The sequence below is a fragment of the Ambystoma mexicanum genome, chromosome 5p (genome assembly GCF_040938575.1).
Source record: "Ambystoma mexicanum isolate Mex_15411 chromosome 5p, UKY_AmexF1_1, whole genome shotgun sequence".
NCBI lineage: Eukaryota > Metazoa > Chordata > Amphibia > Caudata > Ambystomatidae > Ambystoma > Ambystoma mexicanum.
The window spans coordinates 204,630,900-204,647,278 of NC_090930.1; the positions used below are offsets into that span (position 1 = coordinate 204,630,900).

Consider the following 16,379-nt stretch of genomic DNA (forward strand, 5'->3'; position numbering starts at 1 on the left):
TTTCAGCCGTTGCAGTTATGGGTGGCCCAGTGATCACATAGATCCAACAGAAGCCTTCCTGAGGGAGAAGGAGCTCCTTCGGGTGAGGTTGGAACGGTAAGTCGAGGAGGCAGAGGGTTTGCATAAATCCTGCGGATGCCAGGGAGCATGGCGGGCCCTCATGAAGGCTATGGCGAAACTGAAAGCCAATTTGGCATACAGGTTGGCGCAACTCCTCATACGAACTAAGCAATCATATTATGCGAGAGGAGATAAAGCTAACCAAGTCCTTGCAGCAAAATTAAGGAGGCTAAGAATTACATTGCTCAATTATAAAATCTGGTGGGCGAACTACTGAGGGTTGAGATGGAGAAAATTGAGGGTGAGGATTTGGACACTACGGCTCAGCAGGCATTCTTAATGAAAATAGAACTACCCCAAATCCTTGAGGACGACAGCCAGCTTTTGGAGGCCCCATTCACAGAGTCAGAGGGCATGTGTCGAGCCATTGGTTATCTTCCCGGTGATAAAACTCCAGCACTAAGCGGGTTGGGCAGTGCATACTATAAAACCTCCGGAATATACCAATTACCCCTCTAACTAGATTGTTTAATTGAATCCGGGAGGTGGGGGTAGTGTCCAGAGATATGGGACCCTCCACAACCACTTTGATACTGAAGCCGGGTAAGGACCTGCCTGAATGTGCCAGCTATCATCCTATTTCTCTACTCAATGGGGACGCTAAGCTCTATGCAAAAGTGCTGGCCCAATGATTCATGGGGGTGCTGCCAAAGATCATACACTCTGATCAGGCTGGGGTTATTATGGAGGGGGCATACCCAAGATAATATTAGAAGGGCTGTGAATGTGGCAATGTGGGGATGTAGGACTGCCCAGAAGATATCTATGCTTGTGCTTGACGCCACCAGAGCGTTTGATAGCTTGGACCAGGGTTTTCTGAGGCTGACCTTGGAAACATTTGGTTTTGGGCCAGTCTTTAGTCACATGATTCTTGCCAACTTTCAGGCACCCTCAATGAAACTGCTGGTCAATGGGCAACTCTTGAGCTCGATCCCAGTGTGGACGGGGCACCCAACAGCGTTGCCCTCTGTCTCTGCTGATTTATGCCATGGCCATTGAGCCACTGTCACAGGCAATTAGGGCAGACCCAGAGATCCATGGGGTCAGAGTTAAAGTGGACACACATGAGGCCCACAACTTGAAGGTACACACTCAAATATTGGGGCAAGGCATTATGGGATAAGAAATTGAAACTGTGACTGGGTTGGTATACCCTTATGGTATATAAAACCGATCGATTTTGCACCAGGCAGATCCACTAGTTTTTGGGTGAACTGATCAGGGCAAGCTACACTAACTTTAACAGGTTTCTATCATACGGTGGTCCACGGCAGTTCGAGGACTGTAAAACGAAATTTTCAGTGACGGAGCACAAACGGTTCCACTATGTGCTGATCAGGCAATGGATCTCGAACAGGGCAGTTAGATAGGTGGCCAATAGAGCACCCATAGGGCTGGAGCTTACTATGAGGGAAGGACCAACCAAAAAAGGAGTTACAAGACTATACAGCCTACTAGATGGGGCCACGTCTGGGGATATTCTACCCTCCATGAACAAATGGGAGAAAGACCTTGTGGACCATAACGGAGGAAGAGTGGGGCCAGATTTGGACTCGAGTGAGCAAAAGATCCAGATGTACAGCCATCAGACAATCAGCATATACAATATGCTTTCAGTGGTATTTGACCTTGCACCAATTGCATTCTATCAACACCAAAATGTCTCCCCTCTGCTGGCGAAACTGTTGCCAAGTGGGAGACCAGAGTCACATTTGGTGGTCCTGCCCAAAGGCGCAGATTTTCTGGAAATAAGTTCTGAGCTGCATCAAGGAAATTCTGGGGATACAACTACCTCATAGCCGACGGTGGTAGTGTTGGGGGTAGTAGCCAAGAGCCTTTATGATGCTAACGCAGCTCGTGCCGCTGTTATTACGTACATGCTTACAGCGGCAATGATCACGACACGGGTCCCCAACCTTTTGTTAGCAACAAGCAACATTTGAGTGTCGGATAAAATGGTGAGCAACTTCAGTACTTTGATGTCATTTATCGGCATTCAGTCGGTGGTAAAATGATTGGAACAAACCATAACTGCATTGACGATCCATGGGTCTTCAGCAAGAGGCTCCTCTTTGAAGGGGACTTGGCTCCAACAATGATCTGAAGAATGAGTGCAGGAATTCTCTTTTTATCCTAGATCCAAGCAGGAGTCGTCACCAAGCCCACCAATAGTAAGGATCTGCAGGGGCTGTTCTCCGGCCACCATATCTGCCCAGCAACTGACACACTTTGGCCAGAATGTGAACTGGGACCAGACAGCCCCAGCCCCTACATCTGGCCACAAACATATACTGCTGCTTTGCCTGTGTTTATTTTATTTTTTATTACAGTTTGCAGTTTATTACAAACTTTTACCAATATCCCAGGAATAGCCTCCTCCCCCGATCATATTAGATTGATGACCATTTTTCCAAAACAATTTCTAAAAACTTTGACAACGCGTGAGGCCATCTAGGCATTGCACCAGCATACAAGGCCTCCCACCATGCCTCAGCATCCCGTCCAAATTGTGCCGATAAATGGCTATATAAGTACAGCATTCTTAGACTTCGTAGCTCCTTACAAAATAAAATCTAATGTTTCAGAGACTCTTCATAGCTGTTACAGAGTCTGCATCTAGGGTGTGCCATCAAACCATATATCTATGTAATGTAGTGTTATTGTGGAGGATGTTAAACCGAAATTTCATAACCAGGTCGCAACGTTTAGCATTAGGGAACTTTATCAAGTAAGCCGGAGTTTGATTGTAGGAAGCTATCAAAGTGCTCGTAGGCTTGTAGATCTTAGAGTGTGCTCTCTTTGTTTCCGTCTCCTGCCAGTCACTTGTCCATACAGCTTTCTTCACAAAATTAGAATTATTATTACCAAGGGCGCACTGGGACAATTTTCACATTAAACCTTTTTTTGACAACTCAACTGGCGCAGATCTATATGAGTGCTTATTTTTGTCTTATTATTAAGGGTTTAATTTGAGATTCCCAGTTCCAATAGAATATCAAGACATCTTTAAGACCATAAATCCATAGTCCAATCAGGTTGACTTCCAGGTCCTGTCAACAACAACCCAAATTGCATGGGGCAACACAATTTGATCTTACTAAAGATTTGCAAGGTCGTCCACTTTACTCTAGCATATAGAGATAGTAGCCCAAGTTCATGGCGAATGATGGCTATAGGAACTGCATTCCATAGGTGCAGAACATATCGCCAAAACGTCCATATCGCCTCCAGTGTCGATCCCATGCATTCCAAGGAAGACTCAGACAGGACTCAGCTCCATACATTAGGCTCGGGACAACCTTTTGATTATAAATGTGGACAATTGGTAGGAGTGAAAACTTATCATATTTGCGTCCTATTAGCTTTGCCTGCGCAATTAGCTGAATTACCTTCCTATCCAAATGTTCCTTCTAAGGTGTTTCGATTGCACTAGCACTAATCATAGATCCAAGATATTTAATAGTGGGAACTGGATGTAAGCCGAGATTTTTTAGAACCCAAACCAGATATTTAGATTTCTGAGAGGTCTTCTTCTCCATTATTAATATTTCAGATTTTTTATTGTTAATGTATTTATATTTGCAATATCTTTGTTTTATTGTTGTATGTGTACGTATGATAATTTGTTGAAATGGTAATAATAAACTAAACTAATTGTTATTCTATTATTTTACCCTATTACTGTGTCTCCTTGTTGTGCAACAGTTGATTGGTTCACAGCTAGGTGTGCACTACATTAAACCCAGCACATACTTTTAGGATGGTTTTAGTCAGGCCTGCGTTCGATGTTCAAGCAAGACCACCCCACAACTAGGCAGTGAAGTCCATCTGACTCTCCTAGTCGTAAACGTCTGTGTTTATAACATGCCGTGATCTTGCTGTCCAGATCAAGCAATATGCTTTGGAGCTATTTCATAGGATGCTCATACACGCCCCCTTGACCTATCTGATATGCCTGATTAGTGTAGATATTATATAAGCATACCATTGGTTTGGCAGTTCTGGATATACCTTAACAAACAGCAAACCTCACTAAACAGACAAGCAAATCCTTGGAGTAGTTGTCCTGAGATAGGCCTTTACCTATTAAAAAAACCCATACACCAGGTGGACTCTGAGGTCATCAGATTACAAAGTTCCTTTCCTATCTTTATTAACACAAAAAAGACGTTTCACTGACCATCACACTAGCAATGGCAAGAGGAACAGATTGAAGCTTTTACAACAAAAGCAACAAAAGGAATCCAGCATTATGTAGAGGAGCAATTGAAATTGTCTTAGATAAAACACTGGTAAGGGGGTTCTTAACATATGTGTCGAGGAGACATGCAGGCGTATTGAAGAAGGTGACTGGTGAAAGCTAGGGAACAAATGTATTAATTAATAGTAAGCTGTCGTAAACCTGTGAGTAACAATGACAGATGTCTATTAGAGGGGGCAGGGTCAGTTCTACAGTAAGACAATTCTAGGCAGCAGTTTATGACGCTACTATTAGGAGTCGCTCAGGGTGCCATATTGTCCATGGAGGTACCAATAGTACACCCATCCTGGGTCACCATAAATACTTGCATGAGCCCTGGGAGGAGGTTGAGGCTAATTTGAGAGGGTTATAACACATTTTCTGAGCACTAAAGCTTAAAGTGCCTTGACTTATATTGTAATATATGGTGAATGATGGATTGTGTAGAATGTAAAAACATGTTTTGTTATGTGCAGGTGAACGTGGACTCCCAGGGCCCCCAGGTGCCCCAGGTAAAGCTCCAATACCACAAGAATATCCTGTTCCACTAGGTTTGCCTGGGCTTACTGGGATCGATGGATTGTCTGGTGGGAAAGGGTTGCCCGGATTCCAAGGACCCAATGGACCACAAGGTAAAAGCACCATTCTTCTGTATTATTGGATTTTAGTCTCTCCTTAAACCATGTAACTATTTATATTTAAGGAATGTGTCATATTTCCTTCATGAGACTCCAATTTAAAAGAAGCGCCCTAGAGGTGTAACCAATATTGAAAATGTATCAAATAAGTTGTTTACTAGAAATATAGGTTGCTTCATGATATTTGTGAGTTTTTGTGGGAGTCTGCAACCTTTGGCTCTCCAGATGTTTTGGACTACAACTCCATCATCCCTAGCTAGGATAGTCCACGGTGAGGGATCATGGGAATCATAGTCCAAAACATCTGTACAGCCACAGGTTGCAGACTCCTTTTCTAAAGGTAGGCAAGTGTATAAGCATTTGGCCGCATACGTACTACAGCGCCTCCATTCTATGGGGGTTCTACTTTGGGATTGGATGCAAGTTATTCTCATTTGTTATAGAAAGGAGCAATATTTCACTGAGTTACGGAAATAACTGTGCACATGAGACATGAACAGTGTATTTATCGTGCACCGACATCCTGTTCAGGCTGTGGGAAAAATAGCACCTTCTCAGGAACCACAGTCTCGGGCGAAAAGTAATGTGCAAACTCGTCAAACCTATGACTGTTGATGGATCTTTACAACCAGGATCTTTTGATAACTCGTTGATACATCCGGCTATTTAATAATCAAAATAATGTGCTCAGTGGTTGCGATGGCCATCATTGATTTGGTCCTGCTCGCTAAGCGGGGCGAATGTGCATTGTGTTCTTTAGCCAATGATAAAATAGGTAACTTTAGGTACCAGCATTTGTAGATGCCATGTGCCTTCAAAATAGTTTTGGCTTACCACCAGTGGGATGTGGGGTGCAGGCACAGTGGTTGCTACTTAGAGGGTTGCTGCCCCATAAGCCCTCTGCTCTCAACCCAAAGACTCCAAACACTTCTCCTCCTTGACAAGATGCCGATTGATAGGTGACATTGAAAGAATAAAGAGTGGCAAAAATTGGCCAAAATGAAAGCTATCAATCTCAATTGTATGAGAAGAGACCATCAATCTCCCTCCCGGCTCCCAGGCTGCATCGTGGTATAGAGTGGTTCAGAGACTGCTCCAGGAGTGCTGATTTACCCAGAACAGGCCCTCCAAAGCCTAATAAGAGCAGTGATGGGCGGAGTGCGATGTACCGCACATGCCTTATCTGATGCATGATGAACCTCTGCTCTCACTGGAGCTCCCAATTGTGAGAGCTGGTGCTTCCTTGCAGACAAATATTTCTAGAAACTCTTATTGTATGAGAGGGAGGGCTTAGCCCCCAGTGGTCCATTAAATAGTATCACTCCTGAGCAGTGAAGTGAAGCGCAGCAGAGGGCGACTTTATAGTGTTTTTACTGAGAAGGAACTGAGCAAAATCGTACTACCTAGGCTAGTTGGAAATTGAGCAGACTCATCAGATAGCTGGAAGAGTTGGCGATAATGTGAGCTGTGTATCCAGAGTCAATGTGGCTACACTTCCAGCCCTGAGGGCATGTGGGCTTGCCTAAAGAAAAGGGTGGAGTTTGTGGCGAGCAGAGACTACACATCTGGCAACAATAATTATATTTATAATTGGTTATTTATAATGTGCTTAATAACTAAAGGTTTCTAAGCACGGACCCGGGGATCGAACCTGTGTTGCTCTGTGTCGTCTTGCTTCCAAGGTGAGCGTGTTGGCCCTGAGCTATCCTCCCAGCCCTGTGTGTGAGCAATGGATCCAGAGGAAGAGCGGGATGCTCTCCTAGCATGGTTGGAGGCATGTGGGCGTCCCTAGATTAGGGGATTGGTGATGGTGCACACAGATAGAAAATCCCACAAAGCTGAATGGATAGAACACAGATAGGAAAGCTTTGCACAAGCCTTGGACAATCCTAACGGTTGAGGGGTTGCTGGCCAGAACATACTAACATGAGATGAGTAAGGGGAGAGGGAAGAAGAGCAGAATAAAGAGCCAAATATTAATTCCTATGGGACAGTGGAGAAGAGACCTTAGCACGTGCTGTAACAGATATCTTCACAAATAGGACAAGAAGGATTTCCAACGTAGGTAATAAGTGTGAGCACATTTCTGCCACACGCTTCCACGTGTAACAATGAAACAGTCAAAGCAGGAAAATAAGGAGGACACCTCCATAAATATTTCCAATCTATACACCAAGAAGCAGGCACGAAGGAGTCTATTGGAAAGAATGACTATGCATCAGAGTGTGGATCCCACCTATTCCGGGGCACCCCGCTTGGGCCAATAAATATGTATATCTTGGGTGGTGGGAATCTTAGGGGCCATTCATTGCATTTTGCAGAGAATTCCTTTCAGTGTGCTATGCCCCGAACAGAAGTGATAATAGACTGGGTAGGAAGTATTAAGGAAGCAGGAACTTCTATGTCAGAAAATAGGTAGTGGCAGTGAAGACATTATGTGATTAGCCCAAGATCAAACAAGCACTGTACCCAGCCTGTAAAGGAGCTAGCTAGACAAGCACACAATACATCCGAAAATTGGAAAATAAAGTTGTCCATGACAAGATAGGAACAACGCAATGCCATCAGGAATAGTGTGGCAGAGTGCACAAGTGGTGGTCCTTTGGAGTTGGAGCCATGAAGATCCCCAAAAAAGGCTGAAGAAATTGCTTGGTAGCATTCAAAAGGCAGCAATGTATGCTTAAAGGAATAGTGCGCTCAAAATAGTTTTGGTCTTAAAACATGGGCATCTTTTTATTGAAAGTTCCTTTGTAAACTTTTACACAAATCATGTTTAAACCCCTTTAAAATCAAGCACTAGGAGGCGTCCATTTTGTGAAATGGACGAGCTTCCTGTGCTTGAGTTAATCTCTTCACTCGCGGCACTAATGAAGCAGAAGCCACCTGCTGGTAGCTTTTATTACAGCAGCGGCTTTTGCTTCATTAGTGAGACGCAGAGAGCAGAGAAGTGCTTTTATGAATACAATGTTGTTGTATTTCATTGCCTTAGTTAGAAAACCTTGAAAATCATAAATACTACAACGTTATATTTATAATTGCAGTGGCTTTTGCTTAGAGTCTCCCAGGCTCAAGGGGGGACAAGCGGGGCCCGTGAGACTCAAAGCCAAAGCCAGTGTAATCATAAATATACAACATTGTATTTATGACTGCAGCGGCTTTCGTTTTGAGTCTCCCGGGCTCCCCCAGCTCTGAGGATCCCGGGAAACTTAGAAGAAAACCACTGCAATTATAAATACAATCGCATTGTATTTATGACTGCAGCGGCTTTCGTTTTGAGTCTCCCGGGCTCCCCCGGCTCGGAGGAGCCCAGGAGACTCAAAACAAAAGGAAAATAAAAAGTAAATAAAAATAAGCCCTTACCAGTCAGCAGCCTTCCTGCCTGCATTCTTTGCTCTCCGCGTCTCACTAATGAAGCAAAAGCCGCCACTGTAATAAAAGCTACCAGCAGGTGGCTTCTGCTTCGCTAGTGCCATAAGGGCAGAGATTAACTCAAGCACAGGAGGCTCGTCCATTTCACAAAATGGACACCTCCTAGTGTTTGATTTTAAAGGGGTTTAAACATGATTTTTGTAAAATTGTACATAGGAAATTTAAATAAAAAGATGTTTATTGTATATTTTTTATTATTGCCCATGTTTTAAGACCAAAACGATTTTGAGCGCTCTATTCCTTTAAGATACAACTTTAGACAATAAAGGGGACACATTCTTCAGGCAAACAGAGCTGCGAGATTTGACATCATAGGTTCCATAAAAAATCTTTACAGTCCGGTTTCAGAATGTAAAGAATGTTGCCACATTTAAAAAACACAAAACATGGGGGACAGAAATCTAGAAATACAGCATTATATTTCTATTTCGGATGTAAAGAGTGATGAGGAGATGACTGCCAAAACGGATGATATATAAAACAGCAAACAACACTGCAACCATGGGATCCCATGGGTGCCGAAAAAGAAAGGTCGACTAAAGAGGATGTGTACAAGTGTGATGCTGGAAATGCATTGGAGGGACAGGGCCTCCCTGTCCTTGTCCTGTACTCTGTTTTCATGTGTGTTCTGTTCTTCAGCAACTAGTGTGTTCTAGTATTGGAACTGTGCGAGCAGGCGCCCTTGCCCCACAGTTGACATCTGCTTCTACTTCTTTCAACTGCTATAGTTCTGACAAGAATGTTGACAACCACAGTTCTACTGCTGCTACTGCAACTTTTAATGTTATGCAATTGTACTGCTGTGATGCTGGAAATGGATTGGAGGGACATGGCTTCCATGTCCTTGTCCTGGTCTCCTTTTAACATGTGTGTTCTGTGTTATTTTCTGCACAGGAGTCCATGTGGGTCCTGGCAGTGCAGCTCTTATTCTTTTTGGTTGTGGTGAACAGACCCTTGGGATACCCGTATGGCAACAATGGGTGGAGGTACAACCCTGTACCCCTAGTGAATGTTTTGGGCAAATGCGTGTGGCCCACAGAGCTGGGTATGGGCTTGTGGAAGCTCCATGCTGAATTTGACGGGTGCTCCGAGTATCCTCCATTTTGGGGTACCGCCGCCCTGCCATTGGAATCAGTTGTTTCCTGATAGGAGACAAGATGGCCCTTGTGGCCTCTTGCTTTCTATTACCTGTTACCTTGTTTTCCCAAAGTCATGGGAAGCCCTGACTCTGTCCCTTCGCCTGCCTAGCTGTTGATTGGAAGTTCCATATATGGTATTGTGGGGAAGCCCAGGCCAGACTGGTTGGAGCCTTCCCAATGACTGTATGTTGTGGGTACGCCCTTGCGGTGGGACCTGGTGAATGGAGTGTGTTTCCAATATACATTTCATGTTATGGGTGTTTGGTTCCTGGTGTGTGACACAATGGGGGTCATTATGACCCTGGCGGTAGCCGTGCTGGTAAGTACCGGCACGACTGCTGCTGGAGTCATGAAATTACCTGCATCCGGCAATGGGGACTTACCGGGGCATTACAGCCTCGGCAGACCTGGTAAATCCCCATTGCCGGGTGACGGTAATTATTACTCCCCATTCCTATTTGAGTCCCATTGGACTCAATGGGAATGGGGAGGACCAATGCACCGGCACCATTCAAGAATGGTGCCGGTTCATCCATCAAGGTCTGCGGCGAGTGCCGTTCTGATTGAAATGCTCGCAGACTTTGTAGTTTGCTGGTCCGCTAACAATGGTACCGGCAAGCTTACGGGTACCAATGTTACTGGACCGGCAAACTTATAATGAGGCCCAATGACTGAGACAGCCCTGCCTGAAACTGGTATGAATGCAGTTTGGTGTGCTGAAAGGCTGGGTGTTTGTCCCAATCCGCATTCCTGGTTGTGAGTGTCTGGATGGAGAAGAATGGCCTGAATGCACTGTGAACCTGATTGGCTGCCTGCCTGCATGAATACCCCGCTGAATGATTGGCTGCTGAGCTTGGCCCAGCAGTGTGAATGAGAGACAGAACACTATATCTGGGATCACTTACTGGAATTGTTCAGTAGCTGAAGTCAAAACTTGATGCTAACCTTGAAGCCCAGCTGGAAGAAGGCTTTGCTGCTGCTTTCCTTCGATGCAATCCGAAAGCTGTCGTATCGCCAAGAACTGATCCAAGAGAGGACCTGGCTAGGAGACCTCTTCCCGAGCTATGGGGGAGTATCGTGCACCAGCTAACCTTCACTAAGGCTCCCTGGAAGTTAGTCCTCAAAAGGCTGCCGACCGGAGACCGGGATCGCTGAAGAATCTGAAGTGAAGCGCCCATACATTGAAGTCAATCGTCGTCGACCGAGGTTCGGAGGGCCATTGTAACCTCGTCGACCAGAGCCGCAACGCTCCATTGCCTAAGACATTTGGATCGAGGACTCCCTTGCTCCTCACCGTTCACCGCTTTGTTCCGCCGGAGAAGGTCATGGTTGCCCACGAACCAAGGAGAATCTGCCGGTGGGTTTCCCACCACCAGAAGTCCTCAAAGACGCTGACGAAGATCCTAAAGCCAGCCGTCGTCGAGTCCCAATCTCCGACGCCAACGGCCAACGACCCGACGCTCTTGCTGGGCCTACGTTCTTCATTGATCTGCTTTGCCGAAGCTGCTGCCTCAACAACATTGTTACCCCTTTCTTCGAGGAATCTCGATGATCCGTGGCTCCTGCCTTGAAGGGAGTACACTCAAGAAGGATCTGTCGATGACCCATCGTCGAACTCTGCTAAACCAGGCACTTTAGGGTAGTAGAACCTTTATAGAAGGAAATAAGACTGTGCTAAACAATATATGGGCTAGGCTCATCAATATACGTTATTTACAGGTTACCCAGGTGGGGGGGGATCCTCACAAAGAACTGTACCTAGTGGTAGGGGCCCAGTATTCTGCCAATTGTTTAATTAACTTGTTTTCCTCCCAGGTCTATTGTTGATAGCTTTTGATATTGATTTGTATGCCATTTGAAACTGTCAGCAGTTGGTGCATTTAAATGGACTCAAGAGTAGTTGTGGTACCACATAGAGACTGTATACATTTATCATTATAGTATTACCTGAGCACAAAGTGTGTTATTGTGTGTGTATATAACTTGAACCGTATTTATAAAAAGAACTGTGTTATCACAAACAGTGTGTGGACATTCCTTTTTGGGGAGCTTGTGGACTGCACTGTACTGAAGAACCAGCCTGCATCACCTCCTGAGAGCTTAAGCCTTAATTGCTTGTCCAACGTTAACATATGGAGAATCTTGGCTGGGTTACTCTGTGCTTCTACTCTGCCATATAGAGGGCTAGAGTGCAGATACCCCCCTCCAGTCTTTACAACAAGCATAGTTAAAATTAATGATAAAATGGGCAGAAACCATAGGGCCATGGCGTCACACAATTTACTCCAGGAAAAGCAAATCAAATGCAGATGGGAGATTACTTTCTTCCTTGACCTTAAGTTGGAAGAAGATAGATGAATAATTGTAAGCTCAATAGCCACAGAAAGAATAAGGGTAGAGTTTGAGGGAGGAGAAAGAGGGGGGGAACGTTTTAGCCAAGGATGAGTTCTGAAGGAAAAATGCCAGTTAAAGGCTATATTACGACCAAAGTGGATTGTAGGCTTTGAACAATATCTATGGCTGAATGCACCCTTCCTCTCCAAAGAAAGTAACAAAACACCATACATACGTTTGAAAAATAATGCAGAGGCTGATGGGTTTGCATAATGGGCGGCAGGGCACGGGGGTGCAGCATGTGCAGTAAGACACAGCCTAAGGCGGGTTTAATTATGCCCTGGGATGGTAAAATTATCGATGGATGCACAACACCTGGAGTGGTATCTTAGTTAAAAAGCTTCCTTTTCAGGCTGAATTTAAGTTTATAATTAGTGATGTCATTGAGGTATAATTATAATTGTTCATTTATAACGCGCTTAATACCAACGAGTGATTTCTAAGCGCGGGATCAGGATTTGAACCTGTGTTTTCTTGCTTCCAAGACAACCGCGTTGCCCCTGAGCTATCCTTGCACCCCAAAGTATGGAGCTATGATGTTTTCATTTGGGACCCGGGACTCCATATAGGAATCCATTTGTTTCCACATCTGCAATTATAGGAAGTGCTGGTGTTGTTCTCATTAAACCAGTGATACCTAACCATGGCAGTTTTTTACATGTCGCCACTAGATTAATACAAGTGCTGCCGCCGCGCAACCCTAGTGAAATGGTTAAAAGGCATTTGAAGCATAGTGGTTACAGTACAAAAAATGCATGATCAATACTGTAGTTGTTTGACATTCCATCATGGTAGCTATGGAGAGGCAGGCATGTGGCAGCTTTTGTTTATGGGTATTTCCTTTTCTTTCAGGCCTAAAGGGCACTACTGGCAGACCTGGGCAGGCAGGAATTAATGGTTTACCAGGCTCCCCCGGACCAGTTGGAGATTCTGGTTTTTCTGGCATTCCGGGGCCAGTCGGATTTGAAGGTAATTCTTTCATATTTTGGGCATCATGCTTTCAATTATGTATAAATCACATTAACACACTTAAGATCGCCTAACATAAAACATTAATCAATTCTCGAACAACGGAATGAATTGTCATGCTAAAGCTACTGTTTGGTCGGGTGTCACAATTGAGCCAGAATTTAATACATTTTGCCAAAATGAATTTTCTGATAATGCCCATTTGTGTTTTATCTGGTTCTTTAGTACATTCACGCATAATCTGAGATCAGAAACTCAAATCATGATTAATTGAGAAATGAGTGCACTGGCTCATAATTCTGTTTGTTAATAAGAAAACACATTTGTGCACTTCCTCTGATTGGTTTGGACTATACAAAGAATGTTCTGTCTTCGCAGCCTTGTGACTTAAAAATAAAGTTGAATATGATATGCTGCAACGTTTCACAAGCATTGTCCACCAAGCAGAGCACGTTTCTTGTAAGGCAGTAAAATAAAAGTACTTTCTAAAGATGCAGAAGGTGAAGTAGGAACCACGCCTAGCAATTCTTAAGCTGGATTTCTAGAATCTGGCCTGGTGGACAGACTTTAGGAGGCCACCATCGTTAAAGTGAACAGGAGAACTCTGAGAGGTTAGCCAAAACCCAATCAAGGTAAACGTGAAGAGCAGTCATTGGTATTCTCAGGAGAGCGTGAGTGGAGTCAAGGGTCCACAATGAGTCCACACAGTGAAGCACACAATAATTCAATTTAGATAGGAATGTGTGAAACAAATATTTCTTCTAGACCTTAAACACACACACAAAAAATGCAACAAGCAGGTGATACTTATCTCACAATACTAAATAAAAACATGTGTACATTCACCATAGGTTCTTAAAATGCGTTCAGTGACTTAAATCAACAAAGGAGGTAAGTAAAGTGATGCAGTAAAGATGTAATCAAGTCACAAGTGATATTCCCTAACTTCAGCAGTCCAATCCCTAAAAGAAATGGGGCCTTGTGGGCAAAGGTACAAAGGCACAATGCTTCCCCCCAGAAGGTATCTGTAGCAGGTATGTTGCTTGCGTTGGTGATTGTTCAAAAGAAAAGATTAAACTTAGTTACTAGGTAAGTAAAATGTGTTCTTATATTTCAGATCATACTACCCAGGTTCGACGACCAAAAAGCAGTGGAATGGAAGGATACAAAGAGACCTATTATCAATGTTATCCTATGGAGGAAAGGAGGATACCAATGTTTTGCGTTTACTTACCATCCTCACTCTGATTTTTTACAGGTGGCTTGATGGGTCGACTGGGGGTCGCTGGAGGTTGGATTTCAACCATTGTTTCCGGTGAGAGGTGCCTAGAAGCTGCGGGACCATGGATTATTCCAGTCAGGTCCAGGAGCAGAGTGCAACCCTTGGTGTTGGAGAAACAAAGAAACAAACGCAAGATTCAATGATGCAGCCCTCATCGGGACACTTCACAGGATGGGGGAAGGCGAGTTTCAGCAACAGCCAGCACACACAGATGAGGGCAGGCATCCTTCCACTCTCGGTTGTAGAAGTCCTTCCAGGACAGGATCCCTTGAGGCTGAGAAGCTAACATTTGGCAGGAAGACAACTTATACCACACGCTGGCAATCACCTAAGTTCCAGGTGCAAACACGGAACAGCGATGGTTCTAGCTAGGTATCCCACTGGAGAACTGGACAGTCCACCGGGTGGTCCAGGGACACACTTATTCATGATGGCTGGATCCTTGGGAAGATGCTGAGACTGGTTGGTCCCACCAGTCCAGGGGTTGAAGCACCATACAGGGACTTTGCAGATCAGGTAGTCCAAAAGGGATTCACTGGGCCAGAAGCAAGAAGGGATGCCAGGCCTAAGGTTGTAGTCCGATCTTCATTCAGCTGTTCATCTACAGGGGACTCTTAGCTTAAAATGTGATCTGAAGAAATGGCTGTAGAAATGGCCTCTCCTTTTCCAAAATCCAGACTGGAAGCAAGTCCAAGCCCACCAATGATAAGGATCTGCACCATTCAAACAGCCAGCAGTGGTCCAATCAGGGACAACTATTGGTTTCACTCATGCTCCACACCTAGACTTTCTGGCACCACAGATGTGGCGTGGGAACAAACTGTCCCACCCACTTCCTGGGTCTCACACACACATACACACACACACACACACACACACAAAGGCATCACTAGCCCGTGAAAGCTGAAGCTTTCCCAGGCAAGTGCGGACCTTATATGGGATTTCCTAGCCTGGCAAGGCAGGAAGAAGGCCAAACATCAAAATGGCAAAAGTGAAGATCTTGTGGTGTTGCCATTAACAGGGCACTAGCCACGTTTTGTAGCCATGCATGGTAAACACGAAAGTGCACACTCGAAAGTAGGAGAGATTTCTCTTTTGGCAACTTTCCCTCCATAGTTTTGATGAACCCGCAATCATTTTACTTTGTTTTTTTGGCCTGTTCTGACTTTTAGAGGGGAAGTAAATCCTTCAGCTTCACTTCCCTTGCCTTTTACTAATTTGTTATAGTCCTTCAGACTATCAGAACTGGGAAACTATGTTTCCCTTTAACTTTCTGTAACTTTTTAACAGTGAACAAAGCATCTCACAATGCAGTGCAATGGGGATACATTTGTATCACCCTAGTCTTTTACACTTGGGATTTTTGGTTGCTTTAATATGTGCCTAAACACAAGCCGGTGGCAGCAATTATATTTTTTACCATTTTTGTGTTTTTTCTAGTGTCCACATTCGTGTTTACCGCGTATGGCTATTAAACATGGTTAGTGCCCTAAAATGGCCATGTCACAAGATTACCGCTTGTTTTTTGGCTATCTTGTTGTTTGGCCTTCTTCCTGCCTTGCCAGGTCAGGAAATTACATATAGGGTCATGCACTTGCCCTGGAAAGCTGCTGCTAGTGATGCCTTTGTGTGTGCATGGCTCAGGAAGTGGGAGGGACTGTCTGGTCCCATTCCACATTCCTGGAGCGAGAAAGCCTGGGTGTGGGGCAAGAATAAAACCAATAGTTGCCCCTGACAACTACTGGCTGTTTGAATAGTGCAGAACATTACCAAGGATGGGCTTGGACTTGCTTCCAGACTGGATTTTGGATAAGAAGAGGATTCCGGCAGCCAAGAATCGTGTGTTGAAGAACAGCTGACTGAAGATCCGAAGAAGGCTCCTGAAGAGGCCTGGCATTCCTTCCTGCATCTGGCCGTTGAAGCCCTGTTGGACTACATGATCTGTAAAGGCCCTGCTTGGTGCTTCAACCCCTGACTGATAGGACTAACCAGTCCTGTCCTGCCTTCGGAAGTGTCCCTGGACCACCCTCTTGACTGAACAGCTCTCCAGTGGGCGACCTCGCTAGAATCATCGCCATTCCATATTTGCAGTCATAACTTCGATGTTCCCCAGCTTGTGGTGTAAGTTACCTACCTGCCTTATTTCAGCCTCTCAGCTTCAAGGGATC

At 44.7% G+C, this 16,379-nt stretch overlaps 1 protein-coding gene across 2 annotated transcripts in view; it reads left to right on the forward strand.

Moving 5' to 3' along the window:
- The window catches only part of COL4A6 (collagen type IV alpha 6 chain), an 856,046-nt gene that overhangs the window by 817,301 nt on the left and 22,366 nt on the right, over nt 1–16,379 (forward strand). For both annotated transcript variants that reach the window (XM_069612628.1, XM_069612629.1), the window contains 2 exons: nt 4,837–4,992; nt 12,813–12,929. In XM_069612628.1, the coding sequence (XP_069468729.1) occupies nt 4,837–4,992; nt 12,813–12,929 (273 nt within the window). The remainder of the gene's footprint in view (nt 1–4,836; nt 4,993–12,812; nt 12,930–16,379) is intronic.